A 16,136-nucleotide genomic window follows, 5' to 3' on the forward strand; every position below is an offset into this window, starting at 1 on the left:
CCCATGTAATGACAATTCTAGAGCATTTTTCATATGATTCTGTGTTGTGCCACTCCTCTACTATTCTTGCTAGACATTTATCAATGAATATACAATTGAGTGTTTCTATTTATGGGGTGTCCCTGCACAGTTGAACACTTGTAGCAGTGGTTGGACAGTGTCAGACTGTGTACGGACACCCTGCCAATTGGTGAAAACCAGATAGACCTTTATTCATAAACCTCTAGTAGAAATAATAGAGGAATGGCACAACATAAGAGATATAAGAATACATACTCCTGAATGGTCATATCATGTGGAATACATTTATCTACTACATAGACCTGTCAGGACTGGTGACAGACCCTCTTCAAATAATCTTACCCATCATCTTCTCATGCTTTATTTGACTTCAGACTGTATTGGTATAACTATTTTAATATATCTTGCTGTAAAAAAATTATAAAATTATCAATATACATTATTTTGGGAAACACTGGAAGTCAAATTAAATTAATATGGCACTTAAATGTCTCCTCTGTGCCTCACGCAGCACCCACTTATCTAGTTGTTATATGATTGCCCATAGATATTATTGCACCTTCATCATATTTTGGGTTTATGACCTCATTAATACATTATTATAATGCCTGGTGTAGAATTGTCCTCCTCACTTGACATTATATGAGGTGCGTATTGTTATTTATCAGTTCTACAGTCCACAGTAAAGAAGGAAAAGTGTTGGGTGAGTTGAGAACATGGTCAGGACAATATATGACTCTAGGCTCCAGGTGAGGCCATTGTATTTGTAGAGGCTAGGATTAGTATAAGATGTTTAGTAATGTTCAAGGCTTAAATTAATGTGTATCTGGTGGGTCCCTTAAGAGGCTAATTTATTCAAGACCCTTTTGATACTGGGGAGGTGTGAGGGTGTGATGATTTTTGTTTGAGGCCATAGGAATATGAGGTCTGTGTGAGGCCCTGATATTGTTAGGTCAGTGTGTGCCAATGATGATTTGGGGTAGGGTGTGGGGCCTTGCTACCTCTAATGCTGTTCCCCTCTTAGGCGCTTGAATGGAAATCCTTTTCTGTGCAAAACATGGGGTCCCTTCACCAGATAGTCTGTGTAAATAGTTGTGAGTTAACAAAGGAGCAGCCTCCTGCAGTTTCCAGCTCCCGACCCATTTGGGGAATGAATGTGCTAAATGCTTCTTATGCCGCCTGAAAAGTCTGGGACAAAAAGCCGAATAAAACCCTTTTCTTCTCTGTTCTCTCCTCCAATCCTTTTTTTCGGATTGTCCCATAGGGGGGTTGGGTGTTTGAAACCGGTGTAAGCTTTGGAAAAGCTGTTTTTTTTTTCATCTAGTTCACTTTCGAGTGTGAATAAGGTACAGTGGTCACCCCCTCCCCTCTTGTGTCACAAAACCCACACAGTTAGTAAATGTTGCATGTAAACTTTTCTAGGTCATCTGTTCTCTGCTCTCCTGGTCAGCGGCAAATCACAGGCACATTTCACTCTTACATGTCCTAGCTGTTTAGCACAGCAGGATCTGCACAGAGAGTGAGCAAATACTAGCTTATTCTTCCGCTCAACTGTCTTTATTTCTCTAGGCACAGGTTTCTGAATTATCTGGTCCATTCCCGTAGCTATAATATAATGGCTGATGCATAGACAACCAAAGTCTTCAAAACAGAACAGACGGAAGGACGCACAGATAAAATGATAGCATTTAAATTTACAGCAGTTCTCTATTCTCATAACTTTTATTATCATTTAGGCTTTGTAGGAAAACAGAATTTTGTCATATTTTTATTTTTTTTACGTAATATAATATGACTCCAACTACCCAGCAATACATATTACAGGACCTGCATATTTTAGAGTTGACTACATTATGGTCATGGAGTAAAATCTTGTTTAACAAGCTGAGAGAAACTAGTGACTGGGTCCAAATCTCACAATTCTTTGTTTACAAAGCTTTTCTTAGAAGGTGCTACACCCCAGCCTCCATTCAGCAGTTCAGGTAGGATTAGAATAGTCTCCTGTACCCCTCCCATGTTTGAGCGTATACACGTAAAGACACGTCCACCAAGCCCTGCGCGGCCTATGTCACTCACACTCATGACTTACTTCACCTCGAGTACATTGCATGCCTTCCAACAGAAGAAGTCAACCCTGAGATACTTGCCTGTTTGCATTCTTGCACTTATTTTGCTTATATATATATTATATATATATATTGTAGAGTTTCACTCTGGTAGATAGGGTAAGCGGGCGCAGTACAGAGGCAAAATACAAGTTATTAACTCAGAACGTCAGTGTTTATTCACACTTGAGGCAATTGCACAAAACAGCACGTTACTTTGCAGTCTTGGTGTTAGTTCACACACAATGGAAAGTTCATATAACACAAGTCACCTTGCTGGCAGTTCTGCCTCCAGTAATCCACAGCAGGCTTTAGGGGACCTGTTTCCCCAGTATGCGGCTCTCAGCCCTCCAGCACGGCACAAAGCCTCAGATCCTAAAAACAGAGACATCTCTGCTGAGCCCAGCTGCCTATTTAAGGACAGCCAGGTGATGACAAAACTCGGATCGGCACCTAAACTCCGGTCCGGTATTTAACCTCACCTGGCTGGAAACCAGCCGCACATGCTGGGAGGAAAATACCTGCTTTGCCAGACACAACCCCTCACTGTGTCACAATATATAGTCTTTATATCTATCTATTTTTTATCTATTCATCCTTGTACAACAAAAACTACAAACATTTGTAATGCTCTTTTCTTACAAGGGACTCAAAGTGCAGTCCAGGGGTAGATAGTATGTTATAATGTCCTGTTAAAAAGTTATTGAAGCAAAGTACTTATTTGCCCTCAAATGCCAAAATTAACAGGTGCGTTTTCAGTCTTGTCTTAAAGGGATTCTGTCACTTAGTTTTGGCCTATAGAGCTGCGGACATGCACGGCTAGATCGCCGCTAGCATGTCCGCAATATACTCCTTCACAGGGGGGCGTGGCTGGGCTCCAAGAAGGTTAGTACAGCCCCCTGGGCTCCTTACCAGGCTCATTTACATATCTATAAAATTATACCACAGCCCTATGGGACAGGTATATTGCGGACATGCTAGCGGCAGCTCTATAAGCTGAAACGAGGTGACAGAATCCCTTTAAGAGTCCAGTGATGATCTCTTTCTTTTTGATCCGGGTATTGCGTTCCAGAGAGTGGTGGCTGCATGACAGAAGACTCTGGTTTCAAAAAGATTTTAATAAAATTTTAAGTTATTCTCCATTTTATGTGCATCCACTGCAGAAAGTGGAGGATGGGTGTATGGGAGCATGCCGAGGCTAGCAGAATTTTGGACCAGCAGGAGGTGTATTATTGCTGTGTCTGGGAGGCCTATGTAAAGAGCATTATAGTAGTCCTGCCACAAGGTTATAAAGGCATATACAGTCCTGATCAAAAGTTTAAGACCACTTGAAAAATGGCAAAAAATCATATTTAGCATGGCTGGATCTTAACAAGGTTCCAAATAGAGCTTCAACATGCAACAAGAAGAAATGGGAGTGAGACAAAACATTTTTTGAGCATTCAATTTAATGAAAACAACGAATAAACTGAAACAGGCTGTTTTTCAGCTGATCAAAAGTTTAGGACCACACCTCCAAAAAAAAAATTAACCCCCCAAAACAGAAATCCAACTTCCAAACATGAACTCAGTAATGAGTAGCTCCACCGTTATTGTTTATCACTTCAAAAATTCGTTTCGGCATGCTTGATGCAAGCGTTTCCATGAGGTGAGTGGGAACATTTCTCCAAGTGGTGAAGACGGCCGCACGAAGGCCATCTACTGTTGTCCATTTTTGTAAAGTTCCCTTGCCATCCATCCCCAAAGGTTCTCAATTGGATTTTGATCAGGGGAACACGCAGGATGGGCCAAAAGAGTGATGTTATTCTCCTGGAAGAAGTCCCTTGTCCTGCGGGCATTGTGTACTGTAGCGTTGTCCTGTTGAAAAACCCAGTCGTTACCACACAGACGAGGGCCCTCAGTCATGAGGAATGCTCTCTGCAACATCTGGACATAGCCAGCGGCCGTTTGATGCCCCTGCACTTCCTGAAGCTCCATTGTTCCACTGAAGGAAAAAGCACACCAGACCATTATGGCGCCCCCTCCACTGTGGCGCGTAGAAAACATCTCAGGTGGGATCTGCTTGTCATGCCAGTAACGTTGGAAACCATCAGGACCATCAAGGTTAAATTTTTTCTCATTAGAGAATAAAACTTTCTTCCACCTTTGAATGTCCCATGTTTGGTGCTCTCTTGCAAAGTCCAAACGAGCAGTTCTGTGGCGTTCAAGGAGACAAGGTCTTTGAAGACATTTTTTGTTTTTGAAGCCCTTCAGTCTCAGATGCTGTCTGATGGTTATGGGGCTGCAGTCAGCACCAGTAAGGGCCTTAATTTGGGTCGAGGATCGTTCAGTGTCTTGACGGACAGCCAATTGGATCCTCCAGCTCTGGGCTGATGACATTTTTTTGGGTCTTCCACTTGACTTTTTTGTTCCATAACCCTCAGGATCATTTAAGAAATTCCAAATGACTGTCTTACTGCGTCCCACCTCAGCAGCGATGGCGCGCTGTGAGAGACCCTGCTTATGCAGTTCAACAACCCGACCACGTTTAAAAAGGGAGAGTTTTTTTGCCTTTGCCATCACAACGTGTGACTACCTGACAGAAAATGACAATGAATCCACATCTTTGCACAGATTTGGCCTTTTAAAGGCATGCGGTCCTAAATCTTGGATCAGCTGAAAAACAGCCTGTTTCAGTTTAATCGTTATTTTCAATTAATTGAATGCTCAAAAAATGTTTTGTCTCCCTCTCATTTCTTCTTGTTGCATGTTGAAGCTCTACTTGGAACCTTGTTAAGATCCAACAATGTAAAATATGATTTTTTGCCATTTTTCAAGTGGTCTTAAACTTTGATCAGGACTGTACCAGTGTGGATACATCTTCTGATGAAATGAGGTGCTTAGTTATTGCAGTGTTCCTCAGGTAGAAGTATGAAGATTTAATAATGATTGATATTCGTTTCCTGAGAGACAGATCCCCATCAATGACTACACCCAAATTACATACATTGAGCTTTGAAGGGTTGTGTTTTCCAGGGAGAGAGGTGTTGCATGTGCAAGTTGCCATTTTGCTGTCAGGCCTGACTTCCAGCCAGAAGAACTTCAGTTTTGTCTGGGTTCAGTTCTAGCCAGCCAGGAATATATGGTTGAGGATGGGTGATTGACTCTAGGTTTAAAGGAAAGGTACAGTGGGCCATCATCTACATAGCAGTGGTTTGCCAGACCTCTGGATTATCTTGCCTAATGTTAGCATGTGAACTACAAAGAGCATAGTGGATAGAACTGAGCCTTGCAGTACTCTATAATTTGAGAGCAATGGTTAGGAGGATAATGTACCAAGAGATACTCTTTGTGGCCCTTGTGTTAGAAAAGAACTGAACCTCTGAAGAACTGTGCCATCGATTTCACAAAATTCAAAAATATTTCATGGTCAACTGTGTCAAGTGCTGCTGAAAGGTCTAGGAGTATTAGGATGGCACATTCGCCCCGTCTCTTGCCATTAGCGAGGCATTTCTCACTCGTGTAAGTGCTGGTTCTATACTATGATTTTTACGGAACTTAGACTGGAAAGGGTCATAGATGTAATCACCTGACAGTCATCTATCTATATTTTGTGATGCGAATACTCCCCCCCCCTCCCTTTCTGTATCAAATTATTACTAATATCTACCTGCTAATTAATCCATTCATCCACTGACTAAAGAACATGGGTGCACCATTAAAACGAGCTGGGCTATTCAATGGAGTTAAGAAGCAGACAGTTGAAGTACACTGAGAAATAAGTGTACTTACATTTTTTGTCTCATCTCTTGATACATAAGAGATTTACAGACATGCACTTACACTTAGGCACACTTTTGTCTTTTAAGAAGTGCTGCAGCTCTACACTTCTCAGATCCCAGAGGTCTTCCAGCTTGGCTCTGTAATAGCCTCTCTCCATCTGTGTCACACAAACAGCTGATGAAGCAGCAGCCAGCTCCTGAGCCCCGCACAATCACATCCGCCCAGGTTACAACAGCCCAGGGTTGCCAGGGAGTAGTCAAAAGCCATTACTGTTTGGGAGAATTTGCCCTCAGGCAGCTCCTTGGCACAGTGCAGAAGTGTGCGCATTAAGAGAGCCGGCGAATATATAATGTATATGTGGGTGTGCATACACACATTTACATAGGAACTAAAAGTCAGAGGGCTCCAAAAGGACGCACCCACAATTCCCAGCACTCAAGATCTGTGCATAAGCATAAGAATGAATCCAGGTTCTGCTGCTGAGAAGGAATGTGCTTTGTTAACCTTTTATTTGAAGGTCTACTTAGTAACGTTCTATAATCATTTCTTCTATGCAGCATCATTTTTCTAATTTTCCTGTGGTTCATAGTTTAGTATTTCAAAATTCCTTCTTTATATTCTAAAAGTTAAAGGGCTACTCTGATTATCTCCGAGCTCCCATAGAAATGATTAGAGTGGCGGCGCACCTTTCCGACCAGCCTCTTCGTCCATTTGAAAGGGACTCCAAAGGGTATGGAGCTCCTGTTCTTGTGATCGGTGGGGGTCCCACAGACCTAATAGTTAACCTCTATCCTTTGGATAGGAGATAACTTGTTATAACCGGAATACCCCTTTAAGGGTTGGTAACGTTTTTATTGGAGAAGAAGCGAATCATGGTGATTTACATCCATATGCAATGGTTAGGCTCTTGGTTGTATTTTGACTATGTATATTGAGCCAGTAATCCATGTTTTCTATGCAAACATCTTAGGCCAGATTTCCCAAAGTGTCTACTGTTGTACAATTGGTGTAGGAGGGCCCTGGGACTGATGTTGCTGACATGTTCCATATTTCTCAAACAGATGAGGTAGGGATGTAGCTACAAGAGGTCCAGAGGCAGTAGTTACAACTGGGCCCTGCTGTCTAAAAGCCCCAATGGCCACTTTGCTATATAAGAAGACCCCAGTATTGTAAATGGCACATGGTAGGGCCCAGAAGTTATGTATTGTAACCTTCTGAGACTGTTAAAGACTCCTACCACTCTTTTATCTTACAAGGAGTATGAAGGAATCTAGGCTTATAGTTAGTAGAAGAGTCATTTATCATTCCCAAGCAATGTTGCATAAAAATATGACAGCTCCAATTAATTTACGGAGAGCCAAAATCTGTCCCAGCAACAGCATTGATACTACACCACTATGTATAGAAATAGATATGTATAGCAACTGGTAAATATGTCTTTTACTGAAAGAGTGCCAAAATACATACAGAATAATGATTATATATAGCCAGTATCGGATTAGGGGACTTTGGACCCACAAGATCAAATAAAGCCCACGTTTAATTAATAAGCAAATTTGACCCCAAAAAGTGATTAACCCATCAGTAAGCGACCCCCTTCATTTTCAGCTTGAGGTGGAGTTATCTGCAGGGCCTTAGGGTATGGCCACACATTCAGGTTTCTGCATGCAGTTTTGGAAGCCAAAACCAGGAGTGAAAGTTGTATCCGTCCTTTATACTTTCTCTCCTTTTATGATCTACTCCTGATTTTGGCTTTCAAACACTGCATCAGAAAACCTGACTGTGTGTCCTCACCCTTAATGGCCAGGTTGTGGATTGACCCCTTTATCAAATCAGACACTGGGTTTTTTAGAAGATCCTCTGGTGGGTCGGTCCAGTCCTGAATATAGCAGTTAAAGCTGTCTGTCATTGGTACCGTAGATGTATATGAGTATACGGCCGAACACAGTGACATTCAACTCTTTAGGAGTGCTCCAGTCAAATATGGAATAAAAAAATGTAAAGGTCTACAGATGGCGGCCGATATCATTTCTATAGTGAGTTGTTTCTAAAAAGCATTTATGATTGAAGATTCGGTGATCTGGATATTCTGTAAAGGACTCTTTTGAAAGTACAGTAGTGACAGAAGTTATGCCAGAGTAATAAAGGTACATCTGGCACCTATATAACAGCTGGAACATCTGAAACTACTTCTCTGTGCTGTAATGTAATAACATATAGACAGATGAGACAGTAATACCAACTTTGGAAGAAAACTCAGGGTACTGCATACCCAAACCCCACCATGTATGATCACCAATACGTCATAGATCAGTAATTGTAAACTGATAGTCGATATCTCTCAAACTGACTCAAGAGAATTTTACAGAAAATCACATTTTGGTACATTGTTTGCTGTTATTATTTTATTATTTTCCGTGATCCCACTCAGATTCCAGAGAAGATATTAAAATCATAGGCTATTGAGATTTCCATAGAAACCAAATAATGTCTGAATTTGGGTGTTAGTGTATTCAACAGACAACCTATTCTGAGCTGTTCCTAGAAAAAGCTAGATTCAGGGGCATTGCTGAGGATGGGAAGGGGGTGGTAGCCATGTGCCCCAGAAAGCTGGTTCCAGGAGGTGCCAGCAAGGAACACTGTCCACGACACAGTGCTGCGCCAGCGAACTGAAAGGCTAGCTACAACTCTAGCAGAATAGATAACCTTGCCATGGGATATATTTTTTTTTAAAAAGCACAATTTGCATCTGTGTCCTGTGTAAAGTATAAATCAGTCCAAAGTTTATTATTTGTACCTTTTTGTCTGAGTTTTTTTTGCTTTTTGAGGCTAATTAATTTCTGTCCTGCCATTATACGAGGCTGGGATCCCAGTGGCTGCACACATGTCCTTCCCTTGGACATAGCACTTGTCATGGGCCAGCAGGGAGCATTCTCCCCCCTCCAGTTTTTCTCTTTTTTGTGTGACTGTGGACTAATGATGTGTAAGATGAAAAAAGGCAAAAAAAAAAACAGCCATCCAGAGCAGTGTCCTCCTAATCTTCATTTATTTTGCATTTCATTATCCTACAAGTAACTCGCATCCATGTCTAACCCTAGCTGCCCTGTTTTTTTTCCCCCCGAAAGTTATTAGTTCAAATATTAATGCATGCCGCTGATATATCCGGCCTGCATTGATTGATGCCTTCCCAAAAAGGGGGAGACATGGCAGTATAATTTTTCAGAGGGTGGGGGCCAGTATTGCCCTGGCAGCAGGGTTTTTCAGATACATAATTCACACGCCCTGCAGGCATTGCTTTCAAGGCATCGGAGCCGCAGGGCGAAAAAAATAAGCAAGGCTCTTAAAAGTGAATGATTTTTGCTAATGCACAATTAATGCCATGGAAAAGCACAAAAGAGCAAGACTGGGTGATGGAAACTTCTGATTAAGTTGGCACACTGGCGTTGACGAGTGTATCTCTTTTTTCTTTTAATTTTAACTGTTGCGGCACTGGTGCAGAACACCCCGCTTCATTGCTCCCCAAGCACTCAGTAGTGTAGTAGGTTATTCTATTGAAGTTATGCTTGACGGAGATAGAAAGCAAAGACTTCTGTGGCACCCTTCTTCTATATTATATGCAGAACTCAACTTTGGTTAATTGCTTCATGATGTGCATTTGTAGCACGACTCATTTACGATTCAATATCAAGCTTATCATATAAGTGCTTAGAGGTACCAAAGTTTGAACGTTCTCCATCAAAAGCAGCCCGGACAAGTCCTGTTTTTGCAGGCAAATAATTTTGGCAGATGCTATGGTGGGAAACAAATTTCCACCCGAAATATTCATACATCTTTGCTGACTGGCTAAGCATGGAGTCTTGAGATGGAGTTGGCTTACATGATGTAGACTTAGCTTATCACAAATGAAATGTCAAGGTCTAAAGGAAACTGGTGGGGATGGAAGCCCTGTAACCATACATGGTCCAGAGAATTTACAGGTACACTAGGCTGTAATTAAGTGTCACATTACTATAGACCAAAGCTGGAGAACATCTTGCAGCAGGTTCACATTTGTGACCACAACAGCGCCATAGCCGGGCACTGCTGCATAATACTGGATCCTCATTGACTATAATGGGATCCAATGCAGATCAGTTTTCCAGCATAAATGGCGGCTTTCGGCCAGACAAATACTGCTACATGCAGATGTGTGAGCCCTTACTAAGTTACAGAAGGTTAATGGTCCTTTTCAGTAGAGTATTTCACAGGCAAAGGTTAAAGATGATGAGAGATGTTCACCAGTGGATGGAAGCTGCAAGCAGTGAGTCCTGTCTGTAGTGATAAGCCATCCATCTTTAAGAACGCTAGTCTGATGTTATCCATATATCTCTCTTTCTGTTAAACAGGGGATGTTTTAGATAACAGTGTTGCATCTCCCGGCACAGGGGACGATGATGACCCAGACAAGGACAAAAAGAGACAAAAGAAAAGAGGAATATTCCCTAAAGTAGCAACGAATATTATGAGGGCGTGGCTTTTCCAGCATCTCACGGTGAGTGTTCACTATCTCTTATGGAATATGAAGTGTTAAAAGAAGCCTATAATAATCCATACCCCAGGCCTGCTTTAAGAATGCACTGTTGATTGCCGTAATGATGGATGAATTTTTTATGAGGAGTCCATTTCCAAGATGCACAAGGAAAAGTCTTTAACCTGGGATGTGTGTATGATCATATAGATCCTAGAAAGTGATGGTGCAGGTTGGAGGGTGACACCAAAGCCTTCAACTGTTACACAATGCATGTCTCTTTAAATGAATCATAGCCGTTTATGATACATTTTGCTAGTTTAGATTTTATGATTAGTTACTATTAGTTATGTTAAAGAGCACGTGTCAACAGGATCAAACCTGCTAAACAGAGCATATTGCCTAGTTGGCTTGATCCTACTGATGAAAATTATACTTGTCTTGGTTGTGACGATCCTGAGAAAAAATGACTTTTATCCCTTTTGCATATGAGGGCTTCAGTGCACCAATGGGCAGAGCCTAGCCCCTCGGTGCATCTCAGCTCCTTAGCTTTCCAGTGAAGGCCATAGCACTTGGTGCACTGAAGCCTTCATTTTAATCATCAGGATCAACTCTACCAGACACTTTAATCACTTTAATTGGTTTAATAGGGCTGTTCCTTCTGACAGGAGCCTTTTAATGCATATCATATTTTTGGACCTACTATGTCGCATAGGATGAACATGTTTATTATGAGGAAATACAAGTTGAGTTTGACCATAGTGATTTGCAATTAGCTGCAATTTGGCTTACAACTTGACTGAGTGTTAAGTAACCACGGACAAGCTATTAAGTATCTGAGATGCCTCTGATATGTTTGCACTTCAATGGTGATGTATCTACTGTCAAAACAGCTAAAGAACTGACCAACACAATGTCCTCCAGAATGTGGTTTTAGAATGATCTTATGTACATGTAAATACAAGCGTATCTTATTGAGAGGAAGCTATTTGGATTAGAATTAGAGATTTAGATCGGACTGGATAAGATTTAGCGAAGGTCATAAATGTCATAGTGATAAATTGCAGTAGCCTTATAGTCAACTGTAAGTGCAGAAGTGGGAGAGAGTGGGACAGGTTTGTTGATGGATGTGGTATGAACCATGGATGATACCTAGGCCAAACCTTGAGGATGAATCTAGAATGTTAGATGTTTACAATGTAAGTTGTGCTCATCTTCATGTCAGCTGTTCAAAAAAGGTGGCTGGCACACTAGACCATTGTTTCATGTAGTTTGGTTGCTGTCGCCTCACTTTTTCAAGATTTGATGCGAGGAAACCTGACACAACTTTGCTGACCGGTCTAGTGGGACATTACTCCGCTCCTACTTTTTTGTGACATCTTCTTGTCAGTGGCTTGAGAGAAGAAGGTCACAAGAATCAGGCTGCTTGTGACCAGTGTACAAGAAGAACCTGTTTTTGGCAAAGAGCTGCTTCTTTTTCGAAGGTCACTGACCTCTGCCCACTTAGCAAAGCGGAAATTCCACTGAACATTGAACCGCTGGACTTCTTACTTAAGGAAAGGCAAAATAATGAGTCCTAGGCAAATACTAACTAATTGAAAGGGCTGTAAACCCATTACATATTGGTCAGAGATAATCAAGGGTATTTAATGACTTCTATCTATTCAGGAGCAGTGAAGCTTCAGCAGCCAGCCCTGAACCCTGCCATGTGCTTATTATCCTCATCATTAGTAGAATTACTTCACAGCTGTTCTTTGCTACATCACTTCAGCTGGGGGCCTTACCAACCATACAATGCATTAACCCTTGCTTTGTCACCCTTCATAACGGGCATACAAAGAATGGCAGGAGGGAATGTCCCCGCAATCACTCTTCCTTGCCCCTTAGTAATGTGATCTGTGGAGGGACATTTATAAAAACTGCCACAAGTGAATAGTTCGGCATGCATTTAGTGGTACGTCTCCTTCAATATGAAACTTTTCTGTCGCCCTTAATGACTTTTGTGGCTGGAAGCAAAAGGAAGGAAGATTAAGGTCAGATACTGTTCTTCTGTAAAATGACACACTGTATTACTCTCTAGGTTTACACAGGTGCACACAGGCTGGTAGACAGATACTTGAGAGTTACAGAACTTACTTGGCATGTCATCGTTTCGTCTCTATCTTTTGTACTGTATGTAGAAGAAGAATTCTTGGTTGTGCTATGTGCTGTCGTCTACAACAGTGTTCCTCAACTCCAGTCCTCCCGGGCCCACCCGCCGGTCATGATTTGAGAATATCCCACAGAATAAATACCTGTGGTAAGTCATGATGCACTGACACTAATTATATCACCTAAGGAAATCCTGAAAACATGACCGGTCGGTGGGGCCCTGAGGACTTGAGTTGAGGAACACTAGTCTACAAGATGCAAGTTGCACCAACTCAAAAAGTAGACTGGAAACAAAGAGCAAGGTGAAGGCAAGGTGAATTAAGGTGATAGAGCTGGAAAGTCCTTTCTTGATGGGGAACTGTTCTGTTCCCAATCAATCAGCAGAATGCAATCGGATGGAGGGATTAAGAGGATCACTAATATAGCAGTGCAATATAGCTAAATAAGAATGGATACATCAATGATTTATACTGGTCAGGAAGCCACTTACAGTGCTTCATGTACACTTAATTAAGGGGGAATGGATTTCCCATACAGCAGTGTTTTCTTTGCTTGTTTTAAGTATAGCACTCACATATTGTCTGCATTGGAGAAAAGAATGAACCTATACACAGTATTTGGTACCAATTACTAAGGTTTTTTTCACTGACTCGGACCTACATTACTATTACCTTGGGGGTCTGTATGCATCCATCATTGTGTTGACCTTACATTAAAAATTTGATAAAAATATGAAACATCTATAAAACAATATACAACATCTGTTGGAATGGCTTACTAACATGTTTATTGTAAAATAGATCAATTTAAAGTATCAAACAATTTTGGTCAACTTAAAGGGAACATGTCACATTGTACTGTACATGCAGTCCTACCTGTGGATGGTATGCTATAGAGCAGAAGGAGCTGAGCAGATTGATATGGGAAATGGTTTAGTATAACTTGTCATGTGCTCATTGAAATCTCTCCTTTTTTCTATGCTTAGGATTCCAGTGCCATCTTATCAGTGATTGACAGTTACTTCTGCATGCTCAGCCATAAAGGGATGGCTGACCAGCACTGAGTAGCCAGGGTGGGATTCAAATTTTTAACATGTTCTCTACCCATGCACCATAACTAATGCCCCCCATGGCGTCATCATCACACCATATTACTACCATGCTGTGAGTAAACAAAACTCACTGTACAAAGATCAATATTAGCAATGATGCCACTATACAAGGCCAAAATAATACTGCCACATCATAACCACTACAGATACCACTGCAGTGACTCAATAATACCACCATAATGATACTGAATAAAACCACTATACAAAGACTTATATTACCAATAATATCACTATTCCAGGACCAAATAATGCCACCATACACTGATTAAATATTACCTCTATACTGTTATTAAACACAACACACCATGCAAGGACAATATTACATATGATACCACTATACAAGGAACAAATATTACTGTTACACCATGACCATTATACTATTACCACCACATAGTGACTCATAATACCACCCCTGTTACTGAATAAGAAAAAACACTTTACAACGTCCAGTATTACCTCCATACAACCATTTAGTGGTAGATATGGTGCTCTGCAGACCATAAGTGATTAAATTAAAGCACAGGTGATGTATATGATTGGAGTTGTTCACTTTTGCTGTCTTTTCCATTCGTCCCAGGCTGCCATGATGACTTCTTATTACTATGACTTGTGGCTGTACAGTTTGCAACACATATAGCTTTGGTTCTTATTTTTTTCAGCATCCTACCTTTTTCCAACCTACAGAAACAGTAACAATGGCCACCCTTTTGCCCCTACACAATAAAAAATACCCACATTTGTGCCATTGAATAGTAAGAATGTCCCCCCTCCCCCTACAAAGGAATTATGCCTGCTTTGTGCCTCCTAGAAAAGGATTAAACAAGAAAGGTGCCCCATAACAGTTACAGACCCCTTTGTGCCCCCTCAGACCATCTTTGTGCTGCCTGATAGCTAACTATGCACCCCCTTATAGTTCCCCCTTACCAGATCTAAAGCCCTCTCACAAACTCACAGTGCCCTACCATATAGTGCTCCTTCACCTTTATAGTGCCCACTATGCCCTCACAAGCTCATAATGCCCCACAGAAAATAATATTTACTCACCTTACCCCAATCTCCCAATGAATTTCATGCCTAAAGCCTTTCTAACCTCTGAAGTCATGGCTCCGCATGGGCCAGTGCTGTCCCATAGTCTTCTAGGCTGTGGGCCTAAAGAGATCTGTGGCCTAGAGAATGGCAGTTCAGGGAGTCTATAGCTGTAAACTGTATTGTCGTCCTGAGGACACCCATACATTTGGAAGTGGTGCTGGGCTTCCTCCTCCAGTTAAAGCTTTTTAATTGAAGTAGGGATTCAGGTTGGCATTCTGCTTCTCCACGGTTCTCCGAGTCAGATGAACCGGCCAGATCGTACCCCTGTGATTAGGACCGCCCAATGGACTCCTAAGCATAGAAAGCACAGAGATTTAAATGAATAAAAAAACAAGTTTTCACTTGTGTATCAGAGATTTGTGCAGCACTGTACACTGTAAGGGTGTAGTATGTGCCCATCATTGTACATGCTTGTAATCTATCCAATAATAATAATAATATGTAGAACTGTGTTGGCTTTATATGCATATATGTATACATTTTACATATTCTGTAGCACTTGATGACAGACTTAACTAAGTATATAAGCGAGCACAGATTTATGTAACTTCAAATATGACTCACTGAATTGGCCTTGCAGACCCCTTGACTATGGCCTTTCACACCATTGTAAATGGTGGTAATAATATAATAGTACTAAATTGTCTTCTCTGTCTATTTTATGTGTTTTTAGAAAACTTGTGTTGCAAAAAATTCTACATTGGCTGAGCTGAGTAGGTCGAAATGCAGTCAGAGGACTCATTAGTAAGTTAGATGGTGTTCTTGAGGGACACGACTTCGAGAGTCCATTTTTTATTATTCTGTAGATTATACTTTCATAGATAACATAACCCTCTAGCCAGAACCCCATTGGTCCCATCCCTGTTCCCATGCAGCAGGATTAAACTCTACAGCAGGAAAGGCAAGGTATTCCAGGCAGACAATGCACTGACCTGCACTCCACATACTCACTGTGCCCATGGAAAAGGAGGGGGCGTACTCCCCTCTCTAATTCCAATCAGCCCTCTATTCACTCAATTGGCCTCTCAAGCATCCCCACTTTCTGTCTGTCAAGTGCTCTTCTATTTTCCCCACAGAAAACATATTTAATCATGGACAGAAGCAGGAAATCTTCAGCCACAAAGACACCACTTACTTAGGATTTAAGCTAAATGTTCCCTCATCAGGCAGAGCATTGTACGTGGCTTTCTCAAGTGAGCTGTTTATATCAGCTTCATTCCCTTTTGGTGGGATCCAAGAATCTTCTGTGTGCCCCGCTTAACTGCTCATTACAGGAAAGGTGAAATGTGCAGCCGTGAAGGAATTTCATGTCACTATTGCCTTTGTTATTGCATTACAGCACAAGACATAGGAATTTCACCACCTTGATAGGTATATACAGTATGTTTTA

The 16,136-nt window shown here is 41.4% G+C and overlaps 1 protein-coding gene across 9 annotated transcripts in view; it reads left to right on the top strand.

Annotated features, from left to right (window-relative positions):
• Nucleotides 1-16,136, top strand: part of MEIS2 (Meis homeobox 2) — a 120,069-nt gene that overhangs the window by 46,902 nt on the left and 57,031 nt on the right. For 6 of the 9 annotated variants that reach the window (XM_040412468.1, XM_040412469.1, XM_040412463.1 and 3 more), the window contains exon 8: nt 10,274-10,419. The exons of 1 other annotated variant lie outside the window; for it this stretch is intronic. In XM_040412468.1, the coding sequence (XP_040268402.1) occupies nt 10,274-10,419 (146 nt within the window). The remainder of the gene's footprint in view (nt 1-10,273; nt 10,420-16,136) is intronic. 2 more of the 9 variants (XM_040412464.1, XM_040412466.1) reach the window with 1 other exon arrangement.

The sequence above is a fragment of the Bufo bufo genome, chromosome 11 (assembly GCF_905171765.1).
Source record: "Bufo bufo chromosome 11, aBufBuf1.1, whole genome shotgun sequence".
Lineage (NCBI taxonomy): Eukaryota > Metazoa > Chordata > Amphibia > Anura > Bufonidae > Bufo > Bufo bufo.